Source organism: Mastigoproctus giganteus, chromosome 8 (assembly GCF_048544385.1).
Source record: "Mastigoproctus giganteus isolate SK-2022 chromosome 8, ASM4854438v1, whole genome shotgun sequence".
In the NCBI taxonomy this organism is placed as follows: Eukaryota; Metazoa; Arthropoda; class Arachnida; order Uropygi; family Thelyphonidae; genus Mastigoproctus; species Mastigoproctus giganteus.
The window spans coordinates 38757625-38779016 of record NC_143582.1 but is presented as its reverse complement, the minus strand read 5'-3'; the positions used below and the strand labels follow the sequence as shown (position 1 = coordinate 38779016).

At 36.6% G+C, this 21392-nt stretch overlaps 1 protein-coding gene across 1 annotated transcript in view; it reads right to left on the bottom strand.

Annotated features, from left to right (window-relative positions):
* The window catches only part of LOC150081467 (nucleolar pre-ribosomal-associated protein 1), a 190655-nt gene that overhangs the window by 115925 nt on the left and 53338 nt on the right, over positions 1–21392 (bottom strand). The window contains exons 7-8 of the mRNA XM_090380212.1: positions 9672–9812; positions 8420–8593 (exon numbers count right to left, since the gene is read on the bottom strand). Coding sequence (XP_090236338.1) covers positions 8420–8593; positions 9672–9812 — 315 coding nt within the window. The remainder of the gene's footprint in view (positions 1–8419; positions 8594–9671; positions 9813–21392) is intronic.

Below are 21392 nucleotides of genomic sequence, written 5' to 3'. Positions count from 1 at the left end.
TTTGCAGACAATATGAAGGTTGGTAGCATTGATAATGATAGTACACTACTGCAACAGGATCAGGAAAAGTTAAGCAGATGGGTTGAGAGGTGGCAAATGAAGTTTAACAGTGACAAATGCAAAGTGCTACATATGGGTCGCAGTAACCCTAGAGTAACACACCAACTGTGCAGTACTACACTCAGAGTAATGGAGAATGAAAAAAAGACCTGGAGGTAATTGTGCAGTCAGATATGAAGTTTTCCGAGCAGTGCAAGCAGGCTGCAAGAGTAGCTCATGGGGTCTTGTCCATGATATACAGGAATTTTGCTAGCAGGGATAAGGAGGTGATTATCCCCTTGTAGAAGGCAATGGTCGGGCTACACCTTGTGTACTGCATATAGGTCTTGAGGCCTAATTGTAGGAAAGATGTAGAGCTGCTGAAACCAGTACAGAGAAGGGAAACGAGATTAGTGAGTGGAACAAAGGGTTGATGTTACCAAGAAATGCTTAAGTTCTGCAAATTGCAATCTGGCGACTAGACACCTGCAAAGTGATCTGGTTGAGGTACATATAAGGCCTTGAATGGTTTGAGCGAGCTTAATGCTGATGGTATTCTTCCTCTCGCTCAGATTCCGCACCTGAGGGGACATAAATTCAAATTGAGGAAAGACATTTGTAGAAGGTGATAGCTTAAATAAATTCAAGGGGGAACTGGACAAACTTTTAGAGGGAATGGATGTGTGAAATTGTTTTTTTTGGCTAATGCTACATAAACTCATATGCTTGCTTTCTTGCATCACATGCCTCCATTCCTTTTTGGAAATAATGCTGGCTAATTTTATCAAATACTGAAGTAGAATAAAAGATGAGGGGATAGATTCTAAATTCTAGAACAATTAATTTTTATATTACCATATTGTATTTCACTTATAGTAAATTTCAAACCTAGCCCATGCATAAATCATATTCAATTTTTGTCCAACCACTTGAAGGCGTGATATTTGGCTGAATAAAGAACCCAAAAGAATTTATGGCTGATACATTAAGTATTTTCTTATCATAAGGAGTAAATATTTTGAGAAGTTTATCAATTTTTAATTTCTTCAGCCTGACAAATGCAGCTCCATAGATAACTCTGAAGCTTTTGAAGAGATTGCTTATTATCATTTTTTTTTTTTTTTTTTCAAAGCTTTTGCTTTAATTTGATTGAAACTGATAGTTCCAAATTTGACAGAAATTTTTAACTATCAGTTTTGAACTGTCATAAATCACCAGTCTCTTAGCGAGAGACTGGTGATTTATGATAGAGCATTAAGTACTTCCCACAGAAAAAAAGCTAAAACAGGTACAAGAAAAGCTCAATGTTAAGAAATGTAGAAAACATATGTGTAGGCTGAATTTTAGTGAGGGTGTCAGATTGTGTCATTAAATAAAGGTCTCCAGCAATTGATCCTCTTTGGTGGAGAAATGTATGGTTTGATTGAAATTAACAAGAAAAGTTTTCAGTAAACTCCAAAAAATTCAATATTCAGAAGGAAAGTTTAAATCTCCACAATAGGGTTTTATAACATGTAGTTCCACACTTTTAAGATTTATTCAAGACCTGAAAACAATGAAAAAAAGTTAATATAAGCATGTGTCTGATTCCAAAATGTATTCAGAATCAGACACATGCTTATATTAACTTTTTTTATTGTTATTTTTATTTAAAAAAATTGGTTATGAGGTTTTCAATGGTAAAATATAATAAAAACAAAAAAAATAAAATAATAATACATAAATAAATAAATAATAAATAAAAATAAGCAGACATACCTAGTAAGACGTTTATTTACACTAGGTACATAATTGTTTATTCTTCTTTTTTTATTGTTTTCATTATTTTTAACAATAGCTCTGTATGTGTTCAGAGTCAGAACATTTATTATAAACTTTTCAGACTACCATGTAAAAAAGGTAAACATAACACTCTATGGTAAAAAGTTATATAACAAATATAAAAATATAAACTTAAATCTTTGTATATAAGTTAATCGATTGTAAAAAGTTAAAAACATCAAGACATGTTGTCTCTGTCACCTAAAATCTGAATGAGATTACAGCCAGATTACTGAAAGTGCTAAAAAATGCTTCTCTGAAAACAGGACATTTGATAAAAATGTGACAAACAGTAAAAATAGTGTTACACATCTCACACATAGGTGGGTCCATCCACACTCAGCAAAAAGGAGTGTGTTAGATGACTATGATCTATGCGGAGCCAAGCAAGAACAACTTCCTCTCTTTGGACCCTGATTAGACTGGACTACCATTGCATGATTACAGGCTTATTGAGATTGTTTGTTTGTTTATTTGGTTTTTAGGAGCATTAGCAACTAAGGCCATATTGCTCCGGGATATGCGGTGGTCATTCTCTGACCTTTCCGCATCCTCCGTATTTGGTGGTGATGGGCTTGAACCCCGGTCTAATCAAGAAGCGTGTGCTATGCACTGCTGCTCCTTCCCACCTGGCTACGGAGGCGCCGCTTATTGAGATGTAGTTTATTTGCAGTTTGTCTGTGCCAAGAGTCTTGCCACTGGGAATATAATTTGGAGTGTATTATTTTCCTGTAGTCTGTATAGGGAACTGACAGGCAATGATTAAACAGCGAAATGGATGATTTAGCAGCGGTATCAGCTAATTCATTTCCCCGGATCCCAATGTGGTTTGGTATCTAGCAGAAGTGGATGTCAAATTCTGATTCAATGAGAGAACAAAGTATCTGCCGGATCTGGGACAGAACCAGATGAGAGTTATTTTTTTTAATTTTTTTTTTGTTTTTTTGGCGCATCGGCTTCTGTGGCCATAATGCACCTCCCAAGGTTTTTGCAGTACTTTGATCCAAGCCCGAGGCGGGATTCGAACCCGCGACCTTTGGGTTGCTAGGCAAGCACTTTACCCACCCGGCTAGCCCGGTCGGCCGAGATGAGAGTTATATCTCATCGATAGTAGAGCCCGTAACACACTTAATGAGTCGCTATAAATCATATACCTTTGGTAATCGCTATTTATAATGAACTCAAGGGCTATTTCTATTGCATGTAACTCTGCAGTATCAATGTTAGTTTCTTGTGGGATCTTAAAGGATAATGTTTTGTGAGGAAATAATATAGTGGATCCCATATAAGATTCTGACTTTGAGCCATCTGTATAGACTGCAGAAAGTCAGAGTACTGCACCTTATGTGATGCAAAGAGTTGCTGGTAGATGGCTGGTGGCATAGTAGCCTTCTCCAAGATCTTAAGGGACAAGTCACAAGTTGGAAGATGGACATACCAGGGTGGAAGGAATTGCCTTGGTGACTGGGCAATGTTATCTACCATCACGTTTAGTTCATTAAACAGCCCCTGGATCCGAAACAAAAGGCCTGTTGGCAGTCCAACAGGTGTTACAGAGATTTTCCCATCGTGGCTCAAAAACTGATGCCATGTGGGAAGATTGGTCAGGTTTCAATTTAAAGGTGTAATGTAAGGACAACAGCTTACGTCGAAGAGATAGAGATGGTTCATATGCTTCAATGTAAAGGCTTTGGACAGGGGATGTGTGAAATGCTCCAGTGGCTGTCCGGATGGCCTAATGATGAACTGGATCTAACCACAGAAGTACACTATTTCTAGCAGAACCGTAAACCCGAGACGCATAATCAAGTTTGGAATGGACAAGGGCTCGATACAGATGAAGAAGGGTAGACCGATCTGCACCCCATGAAGTTGATGAAAGGGCATGAAGGATGTTAACCCCTTTAACACACCCTGTCCTAAGCTGATGAACACGTAGAAATGTCAGCTTCTTATCAAAAATAAGTTGTTGTTGTTTGGTTTTTAGGAGCATTAGCAACTAAGGCCATATTACTTCGGGGATATGCAGTGGTCATTCCCTGACCTTTCTGCATCCTCAGTATTTGGTGGTCATGGGCTCGAACCCCGGACTAATCAAGAAGCTTGTGCTACGCACTGCTGCTCCTGCCCACCTAGCTATGGAGGTGCCTCAAAAATAAATGTAAGGAATTTGACTTCTGCTACAACTGGGATGTTGTTTTGTCCAAGCCTTAAATCTGGGTCAGGATGAAGATTATGTTTGTGACAGAAGTGTACACAAATGGTCTTCTGTAATGAAAATATGAATCCATTAGCCAATGACCAAGATGTAAGGTGATCAATGGTTTTCTGCAGTTGCCTTTCAGTGACCTTCATATTGCATGAATGACAAAATATAGCAGAGTCGTCAACATAGAGGGCATTGTTTACCATGGATGGAAATTGTTCTGTAATAGAATTTATTTTGATTGCAAAAAGCATGACAATTAGAACAGATCCTTGTGGGACTCCCTCCTCCTGAGAAAACACTCAAGAGTGTGGATCCTAAACAGACTTGAAATTGGTGATTCGAAAGAAAGTTTTTGATAAAAAGAGGAAGATTACCCTTAAGACCAAAGTTATAGAGGTCTTGTAATATTCCAAATAGCCAGGCTGTGTCATACACTTTTTCAATATCAAAGAAAACTTCTACCAAATGCTTGGATTTAATAAAAGCGTTGTGAAAGTATGTTTCAAGTCAGATTAAATGACGCAGAGTGGATCTATCTCTTTGGAAGCCGCACTGTGTCCTGGAAAGCAGATCATTTGTTTCCAAATACCATACAAGGTGGGCATTAACCATTCTTTACAGGATCTTGCACAAACAGCTTGTCACGGTGAAAGGACAATAGTTACTTGCATTTCTAGGATCCTTTCCTGGTTTTGGGAAGACAAAAACGATGGCCTTTGCCATCGTTTTTGGCCTCCATTTGAAATTGAACCATAAGGGTGAGTCTGAAGGTATATTGAAAAATTAATAATGACCTCAAAAAGAAGGAACAATGGATGAAGTAAACACGGACGTGGCCATGTTAAACCAGTTCGTTGCACCAATTGTGGCCGATGCGTTCCTAAGGATAAATCCATTAAGAAGTTTGTTATTAGGAATATTGTGGAAGCAGCTGCTGTGAGGGATCTCACTGATGCATCAGTGTATGAAACATATGCTCTTCCTAAATTGTACTTCAAGCTGCACTATTGTGTATCCTATGCAATACATTCTAAGGTAGTAAGAAATAGATCAAGAGAGGCAAGAAAAGATAGAACACCTCCTCCAAGGTTCCAAAGACCACTTGGGGATATGCCTCGTCCTGCAGTGCCCCGTGTCATCCAGAAATAAATTCAAGTGGAATGTAGCATTTGTTTTGCCAGGAATCTGGAAATTGTTTGTTAAGAAAAATTCTATTAAATAAAATTAATAGGTCACCCTTAGATTGTGGTGCAAGGTGTTTTATCATTTCGTAATGGATGTCATCTGGCCCCACAGCAGTTACACGCATGGAAAAGAGTGCTGCATTTAACTCTTCCTGTGTAAAGGATTTCCTATATGTTTAAGCCCTTTTGAAGAGAAGTTTAATGGTTGTTTCTCACGTTTCTCGTTCAGAGCCAAAAACTCTGGGGAGAATGATGTTATTGTAGAGATTTTTGTAAATGTTTCCTCTGGGGTATTTGCAACTGCAATTCAGTCTGCAATTGGACATCCATTGTGCTCAAGGATCACCAAAGGGCATGGTGGATATTTTCCCTTCATTTTCCAGATCTTATCCCAGACTACTTTTGAGCTAGCAGTCTGGGTTATGGATAATGTAAAACAGGTCCAAGATTTCCTTTGGATCTGATGTTGGATATAACATGCTTTTGCATGTGTGTATTTAAATGATATTAAATTTTCAGCAGTGGGAAATCGGCGGAATATACTCCAGGCTTTGTTTTGTGCCTTTTTTGTTGCTGTGCATTCTGAATTCCACCAAGGTTTAATTAATAGTGGAAACCGGCTGGATGTTTTTGGGGTTGCAATTGCAGCTGCATAGACAATATTTTCTGTGATGAATGCGACATCTGCATTGATAGGCTCATAAGATTTGCCAGATGTATTAAGGCATTCCAGTCAGCCTGGGATGCCCATCTTCCACTGCGGTAAACTAAATGGCTGACACGGTCTACCACTAGTTAAGGTGGTTATCGTGGGGGAGTGATTGCTTCCATATGGGTTTTCCTCCACCTCCCAAGTAAGTAACAGAAGGAGAGAAGGGGAGCAGATAGAAAGATTAATGGCAGAGTAAGTATGGGAAGGCATGTGGAAGAAAGTGTTTGATCCCACATTTAGAAGGGAGAGGTCATCGTGGTCGGTGAGCATATGCTCTATGACTTGTCCCCTTCCACTGATGTTAGCACTACCCCACAGAGTGTTATGTCCATTAAAATCCCCAAGAAGTAATAAAGGGGGAGACAACTGCATGACGAGATCATCAAGGTCTTCCTGGAGGATGTCAATACCAGGTGACAAATAAACAGAGCAGATGGTTAATAACTCCACTGTAAGGTGAATTGCTACAGCCTCTATGCTAGTTAAGTTGCAAAGGCTGAAAGGGAATCTGGTTACTCCCAAGGATTGCACTCCTCCATGAGCAGGACCATCCACAATGCTGCCCTTATGATGGTAATGTTATCCATGGTGGTATTGATACGCATGGTGGGGTCATCATTTGTCTTAAATGATGTACATAAAAGCATGCTGGCCTGTGCTTTTGCAGGAGTGCCTTAATGTCATCAATATTTCACCAGAATCCACAATTCCACTGTAGGAATTTAGCCATTATTTTGGCTTGGTGGGTCCATCAGGTGGCTTCTGAGGTGCTGAGGGCTGTTGTTGTTTGGTTTTTAGGAGCATTAGCAACTAAGACCATATTGCTCTGGGGATATGCAGTGATCATTCCAACCTTTCCGCATCCTCCATATTTGGTGGTCATGGGCTGGAACCCCAGTCTAATCAAGAAGCGTGTGCTACACACTGCTGCTCCTGCCCACCTGGCTACGGAGGCGCCAAAGAGCAGACAATGGGCATGAATGACTCTCAATGGTACAGTCATATCCGTTTGAGTCACAATCGAGCATTTCTTGGATACTTTTTCAGCTTATGTTGCTTTACCGCTACTTACTGGTTTACTGCTTTCTGAACTCCTGGTATGAGATGTTCTGCCTTTAGTCGTTGTATTTTCTTTTCTTCCTTCGACTGCTGGCATACTCTTGAATACGCAGGGTGTTCTCCATTTCAGTTAATACATACAGGTTTCATAGCTGAACATCCCATTATTTCGTGGTCCTTTGCACAACATCGAGCGCATGCAAGGGAACCATGACAGACCATTTGCAAGTGTCCGTATTTTTGACACTTGAAGCATTACTATGAAGTTCAGGCACTCAGTTTTAATCTCATTAGGAGATACTGGAATATTAAAGATAAGGATCAGGTTTCTAGTAGGTACTAGATTCCCATCCCTACGTACAAATATTCTCTACAGCTGTCACTCCTTGTGGCTTAAGTTCTGAACAGATTCCTTCCTCTGACCATTCCATACCCACTTGGAGATCACCACAAGAGGAATTTAATGTCTTATGAGGGGTAACTGTAATTGGAATTCCCCTGATAGAAGTGGCTCGAAGAAGCTGTTCTGAGTGCTTTTCATTTTTTGTTTCTATTAAGATATCACCGGAGCATAGCCATCTGACTGATTTCGGCTACCCTGCCAACTGATTTCAGTCACAGCACATGGCAAACACATCAGATTCCATTGATGTTAGCCTGGAACTTAGGCTGTGGGTGTTTGATCCCAGTGATGCTAATCTGGAAGACCAGCAGCATCACTGGGAGGTCCTCTCACCACGTACAGGTGCCAACATCAAGGGAGCCATGTGTTATGAAGCATCCTACATAATGCATGGAAATTTTAAGCTGCTTAAAGCCAAACAAACACAACTCAGTACATGTGTCACCATTAGACAAGGAAGAGGGGCAATTGGTGGGGGTACACATGTTTATAAAATAGTTTATTAAAATAAATACGTTTAATACTATAGAACTGCAAGGGTATTTCAATGCAGTAATTGAAATTCAAAATTCTTACATATTACCTGCATTCAATTTCAATCACAAAGGGACCTGCTTTCACTAAAGACAAACAACAAGTCTTCAGTGACAAGGAAAGATCAGACATCTCATTGGATAAACAACATTAAAATTTACTTATTTTTGCTGATTGCAATAAAGATATTATAAACATTCATTTAAATTTAGTAATGAAGCTGTAAGGGTAAGCTTTGTTCACCCTGTGTTATAATACAATTTTTTTAGATTATACAGTGGAAATTTGCTGCACAACTGTAAATCTAATTATATGAAATTTTGTTTAGATCTAGTAAAGGTCTAAAAAGACACGATGAGAGAAACAGCAACTAATTACAAAATTAGTCATAATTTTCCTTAAATATAAATATATTAAAAATTTTATTCATAATCACAGTTTTAAATAATGCAACTTACCTGAAATACATATTCCAAAAAGGATTGTAGAAATGCATCCAATTCATTTTTGGTGTATGGCAGAGAAGAATCAGACACAGTTATTTCTTTACAGAAGTTTACAACTGAATTCACTTTTTGTAAGATGATGGATAAATAATCAAGCAAAGCATATTGAATTAGCAGTTCAGAATCCTATTAATAACAAGAGAGAACTATTTCAGTTTTTTTTGTTTTTTTTTAGTATCCACCTTCAGTATTAAAAAAAGAAAAAAATGAAAGAATAATTAATCAAACCAATTAAAAAATCTGTATAATTTTGTTGCAGAGATTTCAGCTAGACTACCTGATGACATTTTTTAATTTCAGGGCAAATATATAAATCACATTTAGAATTTTATACTAATAAAGCCAATATCAAATGGAACATTTTCATTATGCCAAAGATTCTGTCATTTAAGTAAAAATGTCCTGTTATAATTCAAGATCATGATATTCTAAGGATAGGTTAACATATGATGTAGCAACTATTGTACTTTCTCATATACTTAGCTTCATTGCACAATTGTAAATCAAAATTATATAAAGAAACTTTTTAAATCACAAAGATTTTATCTGGAGGAATTTCTAAAATCTTATAAAGCCACATGTGATAGGCAATATCATTTTAAAGATATTATTTATTTTATATAGAAATGCATATCATAAATCTTTTTGCATGTAATTAATCTGGTAATCTGCTAACAGTAATTAAAGTCTCCATACATAGGGAATAATGTTTCTTTTTTTAGGTACCCTTCTAAAATGACTTTGTCTAAAGAAGTGGAGTAGCCTCCAAGGTCCCCAGACCTCAGCCCACTCGATTTTTACTTGTGGGGCACTTGAAGACTATGGTGTTCCAGGAAAATATACAAAACATGAATCACCTAAAGGAATGCATTTGAAATACAGTTATGTGCATAACACCACATGTGTTAATGTGAGTTCAACAGGAGTGGGAGAGATGCAGCCATATGTGTTTTCAAAGGAATGGCAACCATGTAGAGCATGTTTTGTGAATAAAGTGACAGTTTGTAGTTTGTTAAAAAAAAGTGATCATTTTCCCTATGTATGGAGACTTTTGAATCACCCTCTAGTCATGAGTGACAATTATAACATTTTAGTCATTTAATGACAAGTGTACATCATTTAATGAAGACAGTGATATTATAAATCAAAAACATCAAAATAACCTTATTCTACAAGTAAGTGAAAAGGCAAAAATATAACTTACTGCATGTAATGATTTGTTAAGCAGAAGCCCACATTCTACAGAAGGAAAACACAAAAGAGATGCCAATGACACTAGTTGCTTAATACTCTTCTTACTCTTTGAATTTAGCACAACTTCAACAGGATCTTGCACAAACACAAGCTATAAAATAATAAATACACTACATACTATGGAAATATATAGAAAGAAGAACATTTTGATTTCAGAGTAATGCACATCATACAAAAATATCCATTTCATGAATTTATAATTATTTTAATGAAAACGTTTTAAAAATTCAATCTGAATACCTTCACAACAAGACCAAAATTATATGGATATTCTTAAAATCACTGTTATAATAAAGTATATTAGCATTAGTAGAGGCATATGATGCAAGAAAGCAAGCTTATATAGCATCAGCCAAAAAAAACACACACACACACAAAAAAAAAAAAAAAAAAAAAACTCTTCCCATTTCACCCATCCATTCACTTCAAAAGTTTGTCTAGTTCAGTAAAGGCAAATTTCCACACATCTATTCTACAACTGTCTTTCCTCAATTTGAATTTATGCCCCCACCAGGTGCAGAATCTGAGCAAGAGGAAGAATCCCATCAGCAGCGAGCTTGCTCAAACCATTTAAGGCCTTATACACCTCAATATTTGAAAGAATACGGGAGGAGGGGAGAGTAAACTGGAAATCATGGCTACTAAACAATGAAATACCAAACCAATGAACTTCTTGAGGTCTTTTAACAAATTTAAGCACATTGTATTTATTACTTTAATTAATTTAAATGTATTCTTTTAGTCTGTAACCAATGTACTCTTTACTGATACCACTGCAAAACTGGCAATAATGGTATGGGAAAATGAACCATTCCTCTCTCTCTCTCTCTCTCTCTCTCTCTCTCTCTCTCTCTCTCTCTCTCTCTCTCAGTTATCTGTTAATGGTGCGCTTGTACAGGCCAAACGAGGTTTGCTGGCATCATACTATTTGAAATTATCGAGCAGGCAGCCATGAATCTGTACCCTGCAGTTAATTTCCCCCGATCATCCCATGCTAATTTATCTAATAGCAGTAGCAACATTTATATAGTAGAATGCATATACCATCCTGTAACCCTTGTTGCCAATGGCATCCTACACTTATTGCAGAATCACTAAAGAGCAGCAACTTGCCAGGTTGGCCTTCAAAGCTTCAGATAATTCCATAATTCATCCTCATAAAATTTAGTCAGATGTAAATAATATCTCCACACATACACATCTTTTCTTGCACAAACTACTGCTGAAATGTCTGCAACAAACACAAACAAGGTAAATAGTTACCTTGTTTGCAGTTTCATATGGTTTCAGCATTACTACACCAACTATCCTGAAAAGCTAATCATTTCTGTAATAACACCTGAACAACATTCCACTTTTTTATAGGTGAGACATTTCAATAGCGAGCAGTGTATGCCCAAGATACAAATAATCTGTAAACAACTGCACTGAATAAATTATACCAAATATGTAACAGAAATACAATTATGTTACTTGTCAGACAATTTTTTCAATTAATATGAAACTGAATGCACATTTCATATTTGCATTAAATATCTTTTTAAAATATAATCTTCAGTGCACTCTTCAGATTGCACTGAAGATTGTAATATTCTAATAATCTCAATGCTTACACTGAGTTAATGGAGATGGCCTCTAGCTCCATAAGCAAAATGGCACAAATTAAGTGTTACCCATCATATACTTAAACTATTTGCAAGATTTCAATTCTTTCTAAACATTCCCTTTCTCTGTAGAAAACAGCCTCCTTTTTCAACTCTACATTGGCCTTCCAGCTTTTCAATAAACTTTCATTTGGTAATTAAACAAAACTTGCAATTGGTCTCCACTATGCTAGATACACAATGTACCACATAGCAGATTAACAATCTCCAAGCTACAAAGCACACATGCATAAGTAATGCATGTGTGCTTCTTGCAATTCTTGTAAAACGTAATTAGCACTTATGCAGATTAAATATATATGATATTAATTTAAACATAAAGAAATTACAAATAATACCATATCAATGCAAGCATGTTTTTGCATTAGCAAAAGTGCAAGTCACAATCTATAAAAAATTATCATTGTAAACCGAGAATTTTTTTTTCAAGTTCATTGAACATCTGCTAATAAGCTAGTAGTTTATGAATAGAGTACAAAATCAGTTTAACATTGAAAAAGTAAAGCTGAGGAGCCTTAAACTTCTTTAACGGAAATATAAGCTTATTTAGTTAATCATAATGTGACAACTGTTTTAGTGCTTGTCAGCACCTCCTCAGTGTACTATCTAAAAACCCAGCAATGATTTAACTCACAAGATGAAAACCCCAAAAGGTACAAAATCAAAAGTTTTTCAAGTTTGAGCTATTAATTGCTCTAAGCTGGTCTGTAGATAATATTTTTGTTTGTAATAAAACTTGCTTCCATTTTTATAAAAAAAAAAAAAAAAAAAAAAGGATGAAAAATAGTCTTTTCAAAGGGCCTCTCAAATTACAAGGGTATCAACACAAGGTGTTTAAAGTAACACTCCTAAAAAAGAAATGCAGTGTATTACTTATTCATAATGTGGTGTCATTATAAATAATTAATAACAATTTTGTCTATAATAGGACTTGTATCTAATTTTTAAATGAAAAAATTAAACTAAAATTCATTAAGATAAATTATTACCTACAGTCAGATGTGGCATAACTAGCATCTCTCTGAGGAGGTTGCAACAAGCACTGAAAGAACCATCTGGAGGAGTTAGAAATATACCAAACACCATTTTTAACATATTCGTAAAATATTCTTTAGAGAGTGCTCTCTCACATCATAACAAGATAGTTTCCAACTAATAAAACTCTTTTAAATTGTGATTTTGTTATAAACAATGCACATATGGGCATGTGCATGGTTCTCTAATTTATTTATTGCAGGCTTTTTTTAAAATTTATTTATAAATATTTATATTGCATATGACCAGAGCCCAGGACAAGGTATTTCTGTACTAGAGGCAGCTAATTTCTGCACCCAAGAAGAAGTCACTGAAAGACTGCACTCAGAAGTTTCCTCTTCATCCACCCAACTTTTTTAATGGTGTACATTCATATATCATATAAATTCCTTCATTCAACTGCATCCCTCGCAGCCTTGCACCTGAAGTAGGTGCCTTGATCACGACATCCTTGTTCCAGTTATGGATATGACTTAAAATTGTGATGAAAAAAATAATACTTTAAACTTGTGTATACAAATATTCGCTGTTTTATTTATAAATTCATAATAAATCAAGTAAGCTCATTTAATATTTAAATCAGTTTCTGGACTCACAAAATTTAAAAAATACAGGACAGCAGTAGAACTATTCATTACATGGTGACATTTTTTTTTTATAACTATAGCTAACAATATTCAATTTCTTTAAATGTTTAGTTTTTTTGTTGTTTGCAACTTTGGGTAAGCATTTTTAATATATTAAATTTTTTCTCTGAATCTTGTTCATGAGTATTTTTTTCTCATTTTTTTTCTTGAAAAAGCTATAATTGATATCTCTAACTACATCAACGAGAATATCAATACTTCTGACTGCATCAATCAGAAATAGCAAATACAGGTATTTCTGATTGGTGCAGTCAAACGTATTGATCAGAAATACCAATATATAGGTATTTCTGATTGGTGCAGTCAAAAAGTATTGATATCCTTGTTGATGTAGTTAGAAATATCAATTATAACTCTTTCAAAAAAAAAAAAAAAGAGAAAAGAATACTCACGAATAAGGTTCAGAGTATATAGAGGTACCAATATATAAAAATTTTTAAAGTACAATTTATTAGCAAAACTAATATCTAAAAAAAAGGTATTTTACTCTTACATTTTTTAAAAATTCAACTGCATGAAACCAAGCTGGTGACATTCGAACATCAAAAAACTCTTTAAGAGAATGTAGGTAAAATTTCATTTGGCCTGGGCAGACTTGGAAAATAGATATTACAAGATCTTTCAGTTTGTTTAAGAAAGGAAAACAGTGCCGAAGACTTTTTAACAAATTTGTGATTATGTGATTTGGATCTCTGAAACAAATAATAAAAATACACCTTTAAATAATTATTCATAATTAAGTGATATACAAAATTAATGGTATTAAAAAAATATATACTAACTATTCAATTTAATGGATATCAATTTTTCAGATTTAACAATGTATTATTTAAAAAGAGGTTAAAGATATTAACCCATTTAGGGGTAGGTACACATTATGTTCTTCATTGTTGTTTTAACTACATTTGAAACGGCGCCTCCATAGCCAGGTGGGAAGGAGCACTAGTGCATATCACATGCTTCTTGATTAGACCACGGTTCGAGCCCATCACCACCAAATACGGAAGATGCAGAAAGGTCAGGGAATTACCACCGCATATCCTAGAGCAATATGGCCTTAGTTGCTAATTCTCCTAAAAACCAAAACAACAACAACATTTGAAACAATGTCTCAGTTTATTGAGAATTGTCTTGAAATCTTCCAATAGGTACTGCTATCTCTTACCTGTGTTTCAAAGTAATAGATACTTTTAAAGTAGATGGCAATGAAAATAGCTGAAGAGTGAAGGAGATGATTGCACCTATTAGACTCAATCATTTCATTTAGACTTACAAAAGCCAAAATTATATGGAATTCAGATCCAGAAATTAATAAAATTGAATAAAGTGATTCATAAATAGATGCTGAGTATATTATTGCATAAAAAAGGTAATGATAAATAAAAAAATATATAATAATTTCACTGTATGTTGGGCAATCAAATCAAAATAAAAACAAATTAATATATAAAAACCATTTATGTACAAAATTTTCCAAATTCCATAAAGAAACATGTCACAGAGCTAGCCACTAGTGGAAAACTGACTCCTGCTAGCCCACATTCAGCAAATTCACTTGTGAAAGGGTTAAATGAAATTAATTCTATTTTTTTTTTTTTTTTGCTTGACAGTCTGTCTTACTTATCTCACGAACAATAAAATAGGAAATATCAATGACTCTTCCTTTGTCAACTAACATATCTCTTTAATTCTATCACATTTATAATTTGTAAACCTGTTGACATTTAAAAACTGATTATATCAAGTATTGGTAATTATTGTGGAGATTCCACTGCAAGCAATATAAGGAATATAGTAATATAATTATTGTTGCATCACTTGTCCATTTTTGCACAGGAATCTTGATTGATGATCCTTTGTTATTTTTGTATTTTACTTGCCACCTTTGTGATCTCTGACACCAGATGGTATTCAAAATTTTGCTAAAAAACCCAACAGCTTGTGTACTAAATGTGATCAAATGAAACAGGATCAATAAGCAAAGTTGATTAAGCAGCATCATCTACAAACTGTGACTGAACTAACTGATCATCAAGTTTCATGCATATTTATTCCAGTCTGCCTTATGGAAATTCCATGTAATATGGTCTCCTTGGTGAGAGTTTATACCTTAATTTCAAAGTAGTCACTCTTAAGCAGATCACTGAATGCTGACCACTCAAAGTTGGGATATATGGGAAAAACGGAATGAAATATCTATAATGGTCATGGTTCCTGTAAGCAAATGAATATGGGTATGAGCTACAGAATTTAAAAGAATTAGGTGATGAGCATCCAGCACTTCCCCCTTGTCCATTGTTGGAGATCCCCATAATGGACAATAAACACTGAAATTCCCATTAGGCATAACGGAGGTGGTAGTTGACCTATTAGGTGTTCTATATTATTTCAGAACAGGGCTTATTCAGGGAGAAATATATAGAAGCAAGAGTAAGCATAATGACAATTACAACATGTATAAGAATAATCACTTCTCCATGTGCTGGTGAATCTATGTGTCTATCAGTCTATAGATGGTACAATTTTTGATATCAGAAGACACTTATAGATTTATGTAATTTTCTTGCAAGCATATGCTGCTGGGCATTGGCAATGATTTAAATCATGTAACTCATCAGTGGCACTGTGAAAGGTTCTACTATTCCATTGTAGGTACTTTCCATTATTTGGTTTTATGAGAAGAGGTTAGTATTTTCTGTTTTTCATTGAAGTTTGTTTGTTTCAATATAATTTTTAAATCTCTTTAGGAAAAATTGGGCATCCAGGATCCATATTGTCTGCATCAAGTTCTAACTCTGCTTCATCTACACTGGGCAAGACTGTTTTTTTACCTCTGTTCCTGGGGATCAGATATTTAGATGTCTTTGGAAGACTACTAGTTGGAAATGAGTTAAGAGTGTTATTTGCCTAGTTAATTTCTTATTATACATAAAATGAAACATTTCAGAACTGAAGAAAGTACAGAATGAGATTAGCATTAGTAGAGGCATATGATGCAAGAAAGCAAGCTTACAGTGTTAGCCAAAAAAAAAAAAAAAAAAAAAAATCATTTCACCCTTCCATTCACTCTAAAAGTTTGTCCACTTCTTCCTTGAATCTATTTAAGCTATCAACTTCCACAACGATGGATGGAAGTTTGTCCCAGCAATCAACTACCTGCTAGCTAAAGGCAAATTTCCTTACGTCTATTCTACAACTGTCTTTCCTCAATTTGAATTTATGCCCCCTTAGGTTCGTAATCTGAGCATGAGGAAGAATCCCATCATCATTGAGCCTGCTCAAACCATTCAAGACTTTATACACCTCAATTAGATCACCTCGCAGGTGCACAGTCTCCAGAAAGTGCAATTTGCAGAACTTAAGCCTTTCTTGGTAAGAGCACTCCTTTCTTCCCATCACGTCTTGTTGACCTTCTCTGTACTTGTTCTAGCAACTCTACATCCTTCCTAAAATGAAGCCTCCAGACATGTATGCAATACTCAAAGTGTGGCCTGACCACTGCCTTGTACAAGGGGATCATCACCTCCTTATCCATGCTAGCAAAATTCCCGTATATCATTGACAAGACCTTATGACCTGTTTGGGCAGCCTATCTGCAATGCTCAGAAAACTTCATATCTGGCTGCACAATTACCCTCCCAGGTCTTTTTCATTCTCCAACACCCTGAATGTAGTACCACACAGTTGGTACGCTTCTCTAGGGTTACTGCTACTCATATGCAGTACTTTGCATTTGTCAATGTTAAATTTCAGTTGCCACTTCTCAGCCCATCTGCCTGACTTTTCTAGATCCTGTTGCAGTAGCAACATACTGTCATTAACAACCCTTCCAACCTTTGTATCATCTGCAAACTTGGACATTAATCCTGATATACCTTCATCAATATCATTGATTGTGTTGTTTGTTGTTGTTTGTTATTTGGTTTTTAGGAGCATTAGCAACTAAGGCCATATTGCTCCGGGATATGCAGTGGTCATTCCCTGACCTTTCCACATCCTCCGTATTTGGTGGTGACGGGCTCGAACCCCGGTCTAATCAAGAAGCGTGTGCTACGCACTGCTGCTCCTTCCCACCTGGCTACGGAGGCGCCCCAATATCATTGATAAATATACAAAACAACAATATAAAGATAGCAGTGAAATATCACCATATATTTATCAGTAATAGAAGAAACTATGAAAGTAGTATAAATGGCATTGATTTAATTGTATCTCATTTTGTGGCTACCTTCACAATGAGTTACCATATATTGCACTACGTCGAATAAGTAATGTTGGGCGCCTCCGTAGCCAGGTGGGAAGGAGCAGAAGTGCGTAGCACACGCTTCTTGATTAGACCGGGGTTCGAGCCCGTCACCACCAAATACGGAGGATGTGGAAAGGTCAGGAAATGACCACCGCATATTCCCGGAGCAATATGGCCTTAGTTGCTAATGCTCCTAAAAAAAAAAAAAAACCAAAAAAAACCAAATAAGTAATGTTGCAACTTGTCCTTAATGCCATACTGCTCCAATTTGTACAGTAATCTTCCATGTGCAACAGTATCAAAAGCTTTCCTGAAATCCAAGTATATGATATCAAAGTTATTTTCTGCATCCAGTTCCTTTGTGACCACATCATAGTATCCAATCAAATTGGTCAGACAAGACAATCCTGCAATGCTTCTTTAACCAGTGGCTCCATTATTTTCCTTGGAAAAGAAGTTCAGTTAACATGTCTGTAATTACTTGTGTCACCTTTTGTGAATTGGGGATACATTTTCACCACATCTCTGGTCTGTGAGCCCCCCCCCCCCAAGTCCAAGGATGCTCTCACAATATGGCTAAGGGTTTGCTTACTTCCTTTGCTGCCTCCTTTAATAACTGGATAAATCCCATCCACCCCCAGGTGTCTTTCTTATGTTTAACTTCAACAATTTCTCCTCCACTTTGCTCTCGGTTATTACAAAATCATTTAGCTCCCTGTTAGAGTTTAATAAGCTTCTGTCCTGTACTTCCGCCGACCGGGCTAGCCGAGTGGGTAAAGTACCTGCCCGGCAACCCAAAGGTCGCGGGTTCGATTCCCGCCTCGGGCTTGGATCAAAGTACTGCAAAAACCTTGGGAGGTGCAATATGGCCACAGAAGCCGATGCGCCAACTACCAAATCAAAATCAAAAAAAATCCTGTACTTCCCTACAGAATTCCTCGTGTGTGAATGCAGATGCAAAATGCTCGTTAAGTTTGTCAGCTATCTGAGCAGGATCATCAACACTCGAGCCATTGATATCGAACTGATTCATCCATTTCCTTCTAGAGTTTATATACATAAAGAAGTCTTTGCTTTTCTAGAGTTTATATAAGTAAAGAAGTCCATGCTAGGTTTGCATAGGCTCTGTGTTGCCCGATAATTTATATATATCCCATGCATTTCTCTTATCTGCTACGAGTCTCATTAGTTCATCTGACATCCATTTAGGCCTAAACCTTGAACAGTATTTCTTAGTTGGTATGAAAAGCCTAGTAGCTTCCAAGATTAATTCCTTAAAAGTTTCCCATTTAAAATTTGCTGTTGGTAACATCATCAGTTGGTCCCACTATACAGAATTTAAAAACTGTCTGAGACCACTGTACTCACCATTACGAAAGCAAAAACCCTTCCCTTTACTCCTGATGGTGGTGACATCTTTAAGTAAATTTCACATCAGTACACTGTGATCACTGCCACCTAGTGGTTCCTTCATCTGCAAATTCTTAATGCACAAATAATCACTGCTGATAATCAGATCAAGAGTATTACTCCCTCTGGCTGCCTCTCAAACATGCTGCCGCAGAAAACAATGATCCAATAAATCCACAAAAGTCTTGCTAGTGTGTGAGTGACCAACCCACAAGTTCCATCAATATCTGGAAAGTTAAAATCCCCCATTATAAGACATTCTGATTTACTGGCCCACTCTATTACTCTGTACAATTGTTTGTTGTAATTATCAGTCATTAGGCCTATAACATACTCCTACTCTCATTTTTGTTTCCCCAGTGCTTATGTCACTCCAAACTGACTCAACATTGCACTGCCCATCTATGTCAACTGGATACACTTTCTCAGATTTTATGTGTTTCTTAACTAACAGTATAATCCCTCATTCCTTCCTATCCTGTCTATCTTTTCTATACACATTGTACTCCCTAAATTCCAATTCTGCACTGCTTATAACTGTTGGGACAGAGACACTACATCTATGATATCCCAAAAACCAAGAATATCTGCCTTTGATGTCTTGACCAGCACTTCAAATTCATCAAATTTAATTTCTATACTCCTAGCATTGGTGTACATGCAAGTATACATGCACCTGTTGTTATTCTTAGTTACCCTAACAGAGCCCATGTATTTACTTGTTCCATGATGATTCCCAGAAGTTCTTGAAATCCCCAGCACCTTGCTTTCCAGGCTGCTGCTCATTCTAATAGAGGCAGTGCAAGAATCATTTTCACCTCTGACTGCGGCTACTGTTAATCTTTTAGTCTGTGAATCCCCCAAGCTAGCAGGTTTCCGACCAACTCAACACTGCCTCAACAGCATCAGCAAATATTCTTGTACCCTTTATATTTAAGCGTATCCTATCCCTGCAGAAGCAGTCTATACTGTTAACAAGCAATGGGAGTATCCAGAGGCACAATCTGTTTGGGCAGCTGTTGGTGGCCACAGACTGAAAAGTTTGTGCAGCTATACAACATATGAACACTTTGGTACAGACTGAAAAACTTGTTTTTCAGTCGAAAGTGTTTGTATACTGGCAAAAACTGAAAAACTAGTTTTTCAGTCTGTGTCAGTCTGTTTTCTTGGTTCTGAATATAAGATTTCATTTTCTACTCTTTGTATTTTTGCATTTTTTCCCCTTGTTTCCACAGTTTGCATGTTTTAGAGTAGGCTGGGTTGTGGTTATCTTTGCAATTTGTACAGTAGAGAGCTGTTTCAGTACAATCAGACTGGATATGTTCCTTTGAAATGCAAATTAGGACATAATGCATTGCTTCAACATGCCATTTGACAGCGGCCATATTTTTGGCATTTATATCACCTGACAAGGTTTAGGAATATATGTGGAATACATGGCCAAACTTTGCAGTTTAAATAGCCAGTTTTGAGCGAAATACTAACCTTTTGGATCGTGATTCTCTCTTTGTATGGATTACACTTTTGGGTCATGTGATTCATGAATAATTTATTCTCCTGGGTCAGATAAATCCTATTCTGTTATTACTTCCTTGAAGCAATTTAGAGTGGCATGTGGAGTAACTCTGATTGGGAATCCACTAAAGGTAGACAGGTGCAATAACTGTTCAGCCTGTTTTAGTCAAGAGGTTTCTATTAGGAGGTCACCTGATTGGAGCCTATTTACCATTTTTGGTGCCTACAGCAAATTCAATGCATCTCTTCACAAGGAAGGGGAAAAGTTTACTCACTGGTTGATTTGAAAGTGAATGCAGAATGAAAAATATTGGAATGACTGGCACAGAGGAACTTGTTTTTAACTTCTTAGCTTGGGAAATATCATGATGTCTTTGGTCAAGGCTTGTTGGCTCAAAAAGGCAGAGAGATATTAAAATTTATTTTGCTCCTTTATCCCCAGGGATTTACTCTCCCACCTAGGTTTTTGGCTTCATCATATGGAGGCAGGAGCAATGCCAACCAGCAACCAAACATATGGGAAAAGGTAGTTGCGTTAGTAATAAAAAAGATTAAAATCAAAAAGGTGACTTTCCCTTCTGGACTTGTATAACACGAGAGACTGCTTCTACAGGGATGGAATACACTTAAATAGAAAGGGCGCAAGAATATTTACTGATGCTATACAGACAGTGTTAGGTGGGTTAGAAAACTGCTAGCTTGGAGAAATTCACAGACTAAAAGATTAACAGTAGCCACAGGCAGAGGCGAAAGGGATCCTTGCACTGCTTCTGTTGTAACGAGCAGCAGCCTAGAGAGCAAGTTGCTAGGAACTTCAAGAAATGCTGGGAATCATCATGGAACAAATAAATACATGGGCTGTGTTAGGGTAACTAAGAGTAAGAACAGGTGAATGTATACTTGCATGTACTTTTTTTTCTTTTTTCTTTTTTTTTTTTTTTTTGTAGTTGTTGGCGCATCAGCTTCTGTGGCCATAATGCACCTCCCAAGGTTTTTGCAGTACTTTGATCTAAGCCCGAGGCGGGATTCAAACCCGCGACCTTTAGGTTGCCAGGAAGGCACTTGCGTGTACAGCAATGCTAGAAGTATAGTAAATAAATTTGATGAATCTGAAGTGCTGAGCAAGGCATCAAAGGCAGATATTGTGGGATATC